Source organism: Ischnura elegans, chromosome 8 (assembly GCF_921293095.1).
Source record: "Ischnura elegans chromosome 8, ioIscEleg1.1, whole genome shotgun sequence".
NCBI classification, from domain to species: Eukaryota; Metazoa; Arthropoda; class Insecta; order Odonata; family Coenagrionidae; genus Ischnura; species Ischnura elegans.
The window spans coordinates 103250920-103264162 of record NC_060253.1 but is presented as its reverse complement, the minus strand read 5'-3'; the positions used below and the strand labels follow the sequence as shown (position 1 = coordinate 103264162).

At 36.5% G+C, this 13243-nt stretch overlaps 1 protein-coding gene across 13 annotated transcripts in view; it reads right to left on the bottom strand.

Annotated features, from left to right (window-relative positions):
- The window catches only part of LOC124164576 (peripheral plasma membrane protein CASK), a 209581-nt gene that overhangs the window by 46560 nt on the left and 149778 nt on the right, over positions 1–13243 (bottom strand). For 8 of the 13 annotated variants that reach the window (XM_046541958.1, XM_046541960.1, XM_046541965.1 and 5 more), the window contains exons 4-5: positions 12472–12636; positions 10389–10457 (exon numbers count right to left, since the gene is read on the bottom strand). In XM_046541958.1, the coding sequence (XP_046397914.1) occupies positions 10389–10457; positions 12472–12636 (234 nt within the window). Of the gene's footprint in view, positions 1–10382; positions 10458–12471; positions 12637–13243 lie in introns of all 13 variants that reach the window. The other 5 variants (XM_046541957.1, XM_046541959.1, XM_046541964.1 and 2 more) reach the window with 1 other exon arrangement.

The window sequence follows — 13243 nt, the reverse complement described above, 5'->3', positions numbered from 1 at the left end:
AAAGATGGTTGGCTGCAGTTGTAACCATTTAAAGAGTAGATGGATAAAATTTATGACTAATTTTTTCTAGGGATGGTCGGATCGAATACCTCGGATCCAAATATCCGCGGATATTGCCCTCCATTGGATACATCGGATCTAAAGTCGCGGAAGACATCGGATCTGGATCCGAAATTTTAAATAATAGCTTCAGTGAATGCAACAATAAGGGTGGAAATAGTTCCGATTCTATCTTCGATTGCACCATCGCATGCAATTCTTGCCCTACTCATGAGCTGTTTTGTTTGAAAGCTCTCGCAGAGGTTACGTAGGAGAATTTCAGCCGTGGAAAATAAAAATAGTAAAATACGACTGGCACATAGTGTGACTCTTCCCAAGAGACTGAACAATCTCGGCGTCAGGAATTTGAAAATGCATTTGGATCCGAAAATATCCGATCCGAAAGATCCGGCTCCGAAAATCAAGGATCCGATATGAATCCGGATCCGGAAAAAATCCTGGATCCGTCCATCCCTAATTTTTTCATATACCAATCGTCATGATACAAAAATTATCCCTAAAAAGATGCATGTTAATTGCCCTTCAACAGCATATGACAGCCACGCACTATACCCACTGACAATCCTCTGTGATATCAATGAATACCTGCTTAAAAAAACTATACGATACCTCCACTGCAAAAATGCTCAACAATCGCCCACCAAATCAAATCTCCTCATATAGTAGCCCCACAATACGAATCCGCTCAGATGGCAGTATCCGGGGCATAAACGCTCACCTCCAATTCTCCAAGCTTCGGAGGTGAGCGTTTATGCTCCAGATACTACCAGCTGAGCAGATTCGTATTGTTGGGCTACTATATGAGCAGATTTGATAAGCCGGGTGATTTGAGGTATCGTAACCTCTCTCTGTTAAATGTGAAATTTGGAAGAACTTGACAAAGAAATTGAAAAAAAAACTTTGAAAGTTTTAAAAGGAAAATAATATTTAATATTTATAGGTATTTTGAATAGGAAATGAAATTTTGAATTTAAAAAATTACAACTGGTTATAACTTCTATTGAAAACTAAGTCATAAATGAAAAATAGAAAAAGAATTCAAAACACAAACTAGGTCATTTACAATGCGATGAACCAGAGTTTGAAAGCTCATTATTATGCATTTGAATGTTCCCTACAAGTAAATGCTCTTCCTCAGTACAACTTCTCTCAACATTTCAGACAGTGTGGCTCTTAAAAATCACCAACAGGTGATGAGGTCAACATGAATAACTTGAATAAAATAAGTTTATCTGAGATGTATAATACTATTGTTAATCCCAAGGCTATCAATTCCAACATGTGGTAAATAGAATGATGACTGAGAGAGAAGATATAGAAACGGGAATACAAAAGCTCCTTATTGCCCAACATGAATATCATAAAAAAAACAGAACTTACACTAAACAATCAAACACTAAATTCCTTTTTTCAGTTCAATTAGGTGTGCATGAAACTCTTATTAAATACCTGAACTCCACTTTGTGGCCAAAATTCAATTATATTGAAAGGTATATTCAAATTTAAACCAGAATAAATATTGGATGGTTAAATTTATAATCATTAATTCTGTATTTTCACTTCATTGTACAACCTATAATTTGGTTGGATGCTTTGCTTAGATTCATTAGCCATCACATAACTATACATGAGTCCCAGGACCTAAAGAATGCAATAAAAAAAAAAGAAATCCAAAACAGGTCCAAATTTTGTATTTAAATGTAATTGAATTGAGCAGGAAGAAACGCTCTTCTCGTTGACAACGAATAAAAAGTGAAAATCAAAAATCAAACCTAGCTACAAGATACTGGATTTTTCTGTTTCCTGCCAGGCCATCCTGAGCCACACACAATGTGAAAACTGCAACATGACCAATCCTCAATAGAAATGTGCTCACCGATTCGGAATAAAATCTTCTAAATAAGGTAATAGCAAGCACTTTGTGCTCAAAAAATTTCAGCTAAGCATAAAAATGATCTACTGATGCAAAACAGAATTGATAAATATAGAATTGGTATGTACTCAAGAAGATAAAAATTTTGAATAAACTTACAAATTTTAAATGGGTGGAATATTTATGGTACATACTGATATAAATAGAGGCTTTGAGAAAGCATAATTGCTGAGTATTTCATACAAATATACACACTATAAAGCAATTTATTTGCTAATTTGATTTCCCTAATTACTGTTTGGCAGGGCTCCTGATGAAGAGATCATAAAATATTTAGGTTATCCTCTCCTCACAAAATGAGGAACTACAACTTCCCATACAACACTACAAAAATACTGTGGACCTCATGAATTCTCAGTACAGTGTAAAATTAAGCTGGCCTCTTAAATGTAGCCAATAATGAGGGCAGAGTCAGAAGATATTTTTACAAATGGGAACAATATTTTCATGGAGAGTAATTACGAAAACCCTCTCCTAACAGCAGTAGTAGTATTATGTACTACACAATTGAGTTATAAATCATTCAGCAGTATAATTTATAATGGAAACAATTTTTTTTTCAGGTTCTCACAAGCCTAAATCATTGAGATATATTATAATGAAATTCGCATCAAATCATTATTCATATTAGCTTCATAGAAGCTTCATTCAATGCAAGTGACTGGTGCTCAGTAATGGTTCTGCAAGAAAGGGAAGGAATAAAGGTTTTCCTTAGTTTTTTTTCTCATTATAGAGCAAGCTATGTATTTATTTTTGAGAAGAGAAGAAGGCCGGTTTATTTTCAAATCCACAGGTGTATAGAAATGCCAGAAACGGGTATATTCTAACCTAAACCAGCTCCTCTGCTACATTGACGTCAGCTAAGTTGCTCGACTTAGGGCAAGGAGGAAAGTTTGTATCATCCTCAACTAAAACAATAGCTTGGTGAATATTAAGTTTCTAATTAAGTTTCCATCAAATAATTATTCATATTAAAAAGGTGTCAGCAGCAATTTGAAGCTTCATTCAATGGACGTGACTGGAATGAGCACATTACATTCCATTTGTGGTTGGAATGGAATATAATGGGCTCATTCATCAATTCTATTTTATTGTCCAAGGTGATAGAGTTTGGCAAATAAAGAGAACAATATTTTTCCTTTTGTTGACCCCTCACGTTGGTACTTCTCGAGCTATTCATGATTAGGAATTAACTGCCCTAACTTTTTTCCAGGTGAGTTGATACTAATGTCACAAACTGTGGAGTGAGGATAAGTAGGGGGCAGGGGACGTCACTACATTGGTCCCAACATATCCTCGAGCGCCTCAATGGTAATGTGGAAATGAGTCATGTAACATACATTTGGGCACATAACGTACAACAACCATTTGGGTGCTTAGAAAAATCATTCAAGAGAAACTCGGTGACCTTTCATCTGTGAGCAAAGAACAAATATTTTAACACATTACGTACTGGGGTAAGCTAATGTTTAGAATAAAACTTTACCCAATCAAATGTTATGATGCATCAATTCATTATGAATAACGAACACCAACTGAAAACGTACTAACGAGTACGTATTGTACGCTTTAAAATTATTTAGGTTGACGCACCTAAATGACAAGAATCTTCGTCATCCATCCGGAGCGTTCGGGAAAAAAATGACGAGAATTCTCGCCATCCGTATGCAACGTGTTAAGATGCTTTATTTCATTTTGATATGTGCCTAATAATTTTTCATCCCAGGCTCATTGATGTGCAAATTTTGCACATCACGTGATACATAATATGATGTGTATTTGAGTTTACTGAAGAGGGTGCTAGAGCTACCAGCCGTCTACTTTTATCCTTATGCTGTAGTCGCAAACTCGAGCTGAGTGTATCACTGCTTCCCAGCTAACACTCAGCCATAAGTATGAAACTTGCTTGGTAATTTTTTGATTGCACAATTTCTTCCCTCAATGAAAGGTTATCCCTGAACAAATAAATGAACCAGAACTCAAATGGCATCAGCAAATCAAGAAAAAAGGCTAGAAATGTCCCATATTCTTATTTTCAATTTTTGAGAGAACAGCTGAATGAAGAATGTTTATATTTTCTTTCAACTTATCTCTTCCTTCCTTTACTGAATTATTTTGTTTATTTGTGACTTCAGGTCTGAGTGAATGACCCCACTAGAGCAGACAGAGCCGTAATGCAGGCAGAACAACTTGGTTGAGGTAGCATGGATAACTTGGGCGAATGCCAAATTCAGAATTGAAATCATACCTCTGTGTATTCTATGGCTAACTTTTATCATCTCCATAAAGGTGCCACTACTGCTAGTGCCCTATCCAGTGATTATGAGCAAGTATTGGAAAGGGATTACATGGATCTTAAGCAGGCTGTGATTATTTATTAAAATAAAGGACAGCCTCCACTTTAATTGTCCACCCTCGGTAAACAAGCTACGTGCTTTAGCTGTTACAGCAAAAAGGTTAGTTATAGAGCAATAAATAATACAGCAGCATCATTCATAATGGCAATTATTTTTTTATATGCCCTCACAATACACAAAAGAATTAAATTAGGCATGAAATATGGCTGATTTTGATAGAAAATATGAATGAACTTACACTCAAAGCACAAACTGATGATCAATGCAATAATTCATTTACGCTGAATGATGAGGGATGAAGCAGTGGAATTGAATATTAGCAGAAGAGGTGCTCATGCAAATTAAACAAGCTGTGAAAGCATGTACAGAAAGCAGGAAGAATTTCTGCTAGCAGAGCATAAAAAATCTCATGTGATCCACGATCCACGATCGATTACAAAAATGTGTGCGGTAGCGGTAAAGCCATTTCAATTCTTAAAACCATTGGTTTCCGATTTGATGGAAATGATATTAGCAAATTGACAGTCCTAAAATTTTTTTAGAACTCCCCCACTTCGATGAAAAATGACAGAAACACTGTTTTTTTGCAAGATTCCAGTTCAATGCAGTGCCAACAGATGGGCCTCTGGCAACTTTTCTGCTTCGTTGTTGCTTTTTGTTGTTGCTATTTATCTGGTAACCCAGATGGTGAGGAAATACTTTCACGAAAGGAGGAGATGCCCACTGGGTAAAGGGTTCAAAGTCATGGGTGAAGTCTTCGGACACCCCCAAACGAAAACCTTCTGAGTGTGAGATAGTCCAGGGAAAGGAACTGGCCCAACGAACTTGAATGTGTGGCACAATATGCTGTGGCTTGGTCTATTGAGACCTCTATCCTCAACAATCCAAACCAACCTTTGGTTTCAATCACTGAGTATTAGGCAAATGTTGGGTCGTTATGGTACTTAGGCATCTCCCCCAGATTGTATTCAAAATCCTTAGTGTTGAAGAAAATGATGTTATATGAGACACATGTTTTTGCTTAAGTGTCCAATGGCCTTACTTTTAGAGATATTATTGACTGACAGTACTGGTAAAACAACTTGATCATTGCAACTCGTGATACAATGACACTGAAACACAATGGCAATGTAGCGCTGTGGGATACAAAGTAGCCTGGTGGGTAGAGTGCTTGGCTGCTGATTGAGAAGTCTCAGGTTCAAGCCCTGTATGAGGCCTTTGGACACCTCAGAATAAAACCTGCAAAGTGCAAGATGAAAAGGAAATAGCTCCTCCACTCTGTATGTGTAAAATTCACATGCCCGTGGCTTAGTTTGGGGTGAACTCTACTCTATCACCTGTCCAAACCAACCTTCCGTTTGAATCACTGATTGATTGAGCCCTATTCACATTTGCTGAGACTCTTTTACTCTGTTGATCAGATCTAGGAAGAGTTAGAGGGATGAAGGGCCTTTCCTTGTCAGTGGTATTAACACAGGTGCTGACTTATATACGAAACAAAAATGATTCCCATGGTGGTGATTACATCTTACTTGGCTTGCCTTGGAAAATTGAAAATAATGGGCAATATTTTGATTTCTTAGGCAAGAAAGTGCCTCAGCCAGTATTCCACTAACAAGTGTAAGTATCAACAAGCCGCATGATCCTTGGGCTGCATGAAAAAAATTACCCAACCGTCCATGTTGCCTAAAAACCTCATAGGATTTAAAATGTAATGACTAAAAAGCACTAAACCACGTGGGTGTTGACTTTCAGTGGTGATATTGAGTTATTACATGGAAAAAACAGTTTTATAGTCTTCAAGTTGGCAAATGTTGGATGTTGTGTTCTCTGGGGAAAAGGGAGTTATTTAGACAATGGTGAATTGATCTATAACTTCAAGAAAAGAGAGAGGGTTTACATTGTCAACACTTAGGGGAGTGAATGCAAAAGGGAGAGCTGTAATGATTCCAATAATATAATAACTGGCGAGAGTAAAGCAGTGGTAAGAGTAGCAAGAAGAGTGGTCGGTGACATCAAGATGTGGCATCGGCAGTTTGGACATTTGCATCGTGAAGCTTTGGTGAAAGTACCATAACTGAAAGACTTAAGATGGAGTTAGATGACTTTTCAGTTCGTAGGAATGGCAAATTATGTAAATTCAGTTTTCCCAGGAGCTGCACAGAGAAATTCAAGCATCTCAGAGTGTATGATAATAGAATCAAGAGAACTCAAAAAATTCTGGGCCGAAGCCATGGTGACTGCAGCTGCCCATGTGCAACTATTCAACATGTTAACATGAATTATGGACACGTCAAAAATTTACACCAGACGAAGTGAATAGAATCAAAGTATTTGGGTGAACGGCATTGGCAAAATGTTCAGAAGAAAACAAGCTAGACAACAAGGCAGATGAATGCATCACAATGAGATATGAGGAGATTTCCAAGGATGGTAACACACCTTGGAGTCTGGAGAGATGCAGTGTCATAATATGGAGAGACGTTATCTTTCAGGAAGAATGTTTTCCATTCAAAGAAAAAAATGGGATCGTAGAGGGATAAATTTTTCTTTATTTCAGACAGAGCTGCCACCCTTGTTCCAGCCTGAAACATGATTGTTGACAAGGATGCAGAGAATTCTGTTGATGAGCTGTTGGAGATCGAAATGGCTTTCAGGATAGGTAATAGAAAGAGAGCCAGATGGTGAACAGGCAAAACCAAAGGAAGATCAGCCCAGGGATGAACCTGAACCCAGTGGAGTGGTACCACACCAGAAGCCAACACAAGGGGAGTCAAGAAGATACCAAAGGTAGATGAAGGAAAAGACATGTGGAAGCTGTAACGTGTCTGATACAGAGACTGATATATAATCACTGTGATGTGGTAAGAGTAGGGATCAAGGAGCTTGAAATATTAATATTATTATTAGCTTATATATATATTGAGCACCACTTGAGGCAGTTAGAGGTAACTACTCCTGTAGAAGGAAAGATGTTACGGACATGGAAATAGGTCATCAAATGTCTGCCAATGATGTGTGTTTTATTGTAAAGAGGCCAAATGATCAACGAGCCATTGGGTACAAATGGGTATTCAAACTCAAGTATGATGAACCTGGGAACGTACATTCTTTAAGGCTAGGCCAATTACTCTCACTTACTCAGTGGTTCAATAAGAGGTTTGGTTTGGTTAGGTGTGAGTTGAGCTCACCCCAAAGTAAGCTGCAGTTGAGTCAAGATCACACATTAAGGGTATAGGGCCAGTTCCGTCCCCTGGGACCATCTAACAGTCCGAGGATTTTGTTCGAGGATGTCCCACGGCTTCACCTGGGATTTCAACGCAGGACCCCTCAATTGGCAGAGCACCCAGCAGAGTAAACCAACCCACTAGGCTACCCCACTTCACCACACACAGATACTACATACACATTTCTTTAAATTTGGAATGCCGATGACCATGATTATAATGGATATGAAGGATGACTTAATTTTTATTCATGTTCAGTTAATATAAGTTTATAAAGATAGCTACCAAGTTTACACAGGCACAACCAAATTTTTGGCAACTTAATTTTCATGGAAACTGATTATGTTTTACGCTGAGAAATCAGATACAAGAAAAATCAGATACATTATCACAGGTACAATTTCATCTGTAGTATGGCCTAATGGTTCATTTACTTAAATCCCAAGAGCTAAAAAACTGCTGGACGGAAGCCCAGAATTTTAACAATAAAATATTGTGAAGTGTTAAATCTTGTATTAAGTCAGCACAAAATAATTTTTACTAGATTATTTACATAAAGATACATGCTTTTTTTTTAAATTTGTGCTCTTCCACAGTAGTGACACTAATGATAAAAGCGCTTGAGCAGAAATGGAATGTATAAACTTCTAGTGAACAAGAGGGACTGATTTGTGACAGCATAGCCTAGATACAAATTTCTCACAATGCCTCTGACCCTACAGTCATGTTATTACATCATCATTTGATTTTGCCTATTAAAATCATCTAAGGGACATAGGTAATGCATAGTAGCTGGAGAGATTGCATCCAAATGGTACATACCAAGAGGGTCACAAATTTCCCCTGCTACATACTGCATATTGAAGGTATTACTGTTGTCAGTAACTTATCATTACCACTTTCCAAGCAATAATCAACATACCTCAAATAAAATTATTTTAGCCAATCTAGCAATTCATTGGTATTTCCAATGAAATGAAAACATTCCATATTATTCCCAATAATAGGTATTCTAGTTTTATAATAAGTCTTTCTTCTCAAAAGCACAGGCAAGAAAACAACTGTCATCACCAGAGTATTTTTGCTTTCCTGACATTTAGTTAACTGAAACACTGAGCCTGTAACGTGGTGGAGTGAACTTAAAGCTCATGTTTAACCATAGTCGTGATGACATAATTACCAATGGTGTGGAGGCTTGAAACCTGAACCTGATCTCACATAGCTAACTGCCACAAAAGAAAAACTACTGTCAAAACCAATGAATGAGAGTGCCAGTACCCTAAATAATAACTTTTCATGAATAATAACACATTTCAAGCTTCCAGAGCAAGGAGGTAGGGACCATTACCAACACTAGGACTAGCAAAAAGTCCCGCTAAGCATATGCTAACTTGAAGTTATTTTGAGACTCCTCATTCCATTATCAAGTGATGAGGAAACTAAATCTTCAAGAAATCATGGAATTTGGATGATACATGTTAATGGTGGGTGAAAGATGGAAAACAAATATTCCACCACCTCCGTCAGTATCCTTCGATAATTATGGCTAGGATTAGAAAACTGTTTACACTAATTTGTTTAACAGAAGGAAGTTGAGGACATAGACTAAGAGGACCTTCTGGCTTTTAGCAAAAATATGTTAAGAATATTTGGCTGATCACTTTCAACTAAAGAGACATAATGACCCTAGAGGCTAAACAGAATTGAGGACTTTTGGACGAGTAAATCCCACCTTATATTGTATCAATCGTTCGCTCTATCAAGGTCTCTCCCAACTTTTGGGTGTTTAATTAATATTTTTGCTGATACCAGATCATAATTTTGACATTCTTAGGATCATCCTCATGAAAATTAGGGAATATTTATACCTTACAGTTATTACACTACTCTGAGCACCTTTTCAATGGAATGGCTTCTTGGTGGCATGGTGTAATCATAACCTACGCTATCATCAATGACATTGAGCCTAGAGTTTGGCAAAGTTAAAATGAAAAAAAAACCATTGCAAGAAAGATAGGGTATTTCCAAAATCAAAAGCTCACAAATCAAAGGCGTACCTACATGAAGTTCTAACAGAGCAGAGTACAATGCAGCTTTGAGGACAATTGAGAATAACAAAGAGGATAATGATACGTAAAACTAGAAATTTTGCACAGTTAAAACTGATCAGAAGATCCATATGTTGACATATTTTACACACAGTGTCATACCAAAAAAACTGTATAAGAACTACGTAGTTGCTCATTCTCACTAAACAAATCCAGATCAGTGTGATTACACATAAAATTCTCCTACAATTCTCCAATTTTATGAAGAAAAGGAAAAATCATTTCCTCATTTTGCCTTGAAGTTGGACATTCATTGCCACCTTAAGCAAGCATCCAACGGTTGCAGGATACAATGCGCATTGTCCACCTGATGTGAAGTGTGCAAAACTCAGGTGCTAGAAGGACTAGCCAAGCTTGATAAAATTTCACTAACGATATTAAGTTTCCATTGAATACCAATTCCAAAATTCTGCCTTCATATCATTTTATAGCATTCTATGGCAACAGCCATCATTATAGGTGCAATTTACTTGGCTTAAGCCTTCCAAAGCTTACTTAGGCAACTAAAATTATTACGCTATTTATTCTTAATTTTTTATCAGTGAGTGTAATGCTAAAACATACCCTACAAAGGAGTGCACCAGCGTGTATTGAAGCATTATATGCCAATCGATCGTTACACAAATATGTATCTGAGGTGCACTCAACAATCTAGGCTATGCTGTTATAAGTTTAATTGATAGAAATTTGGGCTTACTTGTACCTCACACGGCGGAGGAGCACTGCGGTATGATGGCACGATTTTGAAGGTCACCGAGCCCCGGGCTTCCCGCTGAAAAGAAAGATAAAAGCAATCAGCATCACCAAAACTAGTTATGTACTTATTATATCTGGTGCATGGACTTTAATCACGTGTGAGTACCAATAATAGCTACTTTCTGTTAAATTACATAAAAATAATTAAATCACATAAAAGCACAATTATAGCTAATCAATAACTGATACGGATACGAGTGCTCCTCAGTGTGTTGCGTTCAGGGGCAGTTTTAGGGGGGATGAGAGGGGTCAAAAACCCCCCAAATTTTAACAAATGTTTTTAATTTTTATTAGTTAAAATAGTTTTTGTATCCTTGTAAAGAGTAAAGGAAGTGCCTGTGCAAATGCATGTCAACAAGTTCCGAATGTGTGAGAAGTTTGAGTTGCATTTATCATAGAGTGTAGCACTCCCCACAGTAGATTTCATATGGGAGAATGCCTCTCTCTATCGCATTTCAATCTCCCCAGACCCAGGTCATGACCCAAAAATTTGATGCCAAATCTGTCCCTGGTTGTGGTGTGGATTTTAATAGCACTTATGAAAGGCTTTCACCCATTAACTTATTCTCTTACATGAATGATTAAGAAGAAAATGTCCTAATTAATGTAAAATAAAAAAGTAAAAAAAATAAATTCTACAATTATTTTTTTGCCATTCAACTTGCCAAAAGACATCAAGAAAATTAATTTCAATGTAAAAATTGTGAGTCGTGTTATTTAATGCAAAAAGAGATATGGTTATAAGTCTTAACTGCTATTAAAGGCAAATTATTTAGGGCTTGAGCATTTACTTAACCCTTTTACTGCCACCGGGCCAATATATCGGCCAACGGTGGTTGGGCGAAAACTGCCAGGGGCCGATTAATCGGCCCGAATTATTTCACTTTTTAAAAAAATGATTGTGGCCTTTTCAACGGCTGTAATTTAAGTAAACCCCCATAATCTATCTATGGTTATAAGATGTAAATATATCTTAATAATTGGGAAAAAAATCTAGATGTATTAAATAAAATTAAGTATCTGAAAAATTTTTAAATCTGAAATGTTGCTAATTCCGGAAAATAGCGTTGGCAGTCTTCGTACATCCCACCTTAAATGGGCTGGCTGTAAAGGGGCTAAATACTTAAGTTTACTCAAAAAATAACAACTTATGCCCATTTATTTACTTGGCTTTTTAGGATAAAAGTTTAAATTTTACACTTGATTTACTCTACATTGGATTGTCAAGGCTACTCTTGCACTCCTAAGAGATTTTGTGTGGGTGCCACTGCACTTGACACATCTGTGATGCTAAGAGAGACTACTCAAGTAGGGGGCTAACAGCTGAGGGAATAGCAATTTTAAATAGGCTGTTGGCATGTCAATAGGGGCTAGAGGAATAGAAAAAAGGCGGGAAAAAGGAACTTCGCATGAAAATCAATCTAATATCAACAAAGAAAATATGCATGTTGACAAATTATGGAATTATGCCATGAATACAAGTGTGTATTAGAATGCAGAATTTTCCATCCCTGCTTTTTGTCTCACATTTAAATTTAATGATCTTGGTAAGCAAGCAGAATAACGGACATAAATAATAGGTAGCAAATTTAATTCAAATATGTACTATTTTAAAACCTAGTATTTAACACTTTGCCCATAGTATTTTCATTTGCAGTTATTGTGAAACCCAAGTTTTTTGACTTTTTTTTTTAAACCCAGTACATTTTGAAGCATGTACTTAAATATATTTAGGAGATGCTAAAGAGCAGCACTTTCCATACAATAAGACCAAATAGCTAACGAAACAGGCCACATATCTTGGGCCTAAGAAAAATGTAAGGAATATTTTTCCACGGAATCAAATAGGAAGTCCCTTCAAAGTGTTAAATAATATATAAAATCAGTAAATGGAAAAGACAAAGGAAGTGGAGAGGTACAAAAGCATGAAGAGCTATTAATCACCAAAATGATAATGTCAATAGTGATTTTTGCATTAAATTTGATCAATGTAAGTCTTCATCAAGTGTATAAATGCAATAATAACTTACCAGGATTTTTTGAAGGGAATTGACAGACTGGTTAGCAACAGGGAGGCCATTAATTTCTCTAATTTCATCACCAACATGGAGTGTTGCTTGGCGATGAATCATTCCACCATGCATAATTCGTGCCACTATACACCGACCCTCTTCATTCATTTTCAGAGTGATGCCCTGCATTGAAAAATAGAAATTAGACACAAATTCTCCAGAACTAATTGAGTAACACAAAATCAGTCAAGGCCACATAAAATATCACAATCATATCTTTAAGTAAATCAAAAAATTTCACAATAGGAGAATAAACTTATCCAAACCTTATGCCCAGACACCTTGTAAAATGGTCTTATCTAAACTCTTTCAAAAAACATATTGGTTCATTTTTTTTAAAGATTCAATGGTGAATTACTTTAAGCATACACTACAGTAAAATTTGGGAAATAAGTATATATGTATAAAAAGAAGTTTAAAACTTTGGTATTAAATTTTGTAGCCAAATTATTATAATTCTTTGAAACTTATTGAGGAAAATGGAGTTTAGCGATTGTCTTCAAAGAATTTACGGAAATGTTTTGGAGAAATTAGATGGTCCAGCTGATACACACAAAATTCATGGAACTAAGTGGATGAGGCATAGAGCAATGGATACTCAGAAGAATAAAAGCTATTCCTTCTCGAGATTTCTTCACGAAGGTTGACCACAGTAAAGTAACAAAACAGAGAATTGAGAGAACAGGTTGAACATAATGAGAGAAAGGCACTTCAAGACAATTTCTGTGTG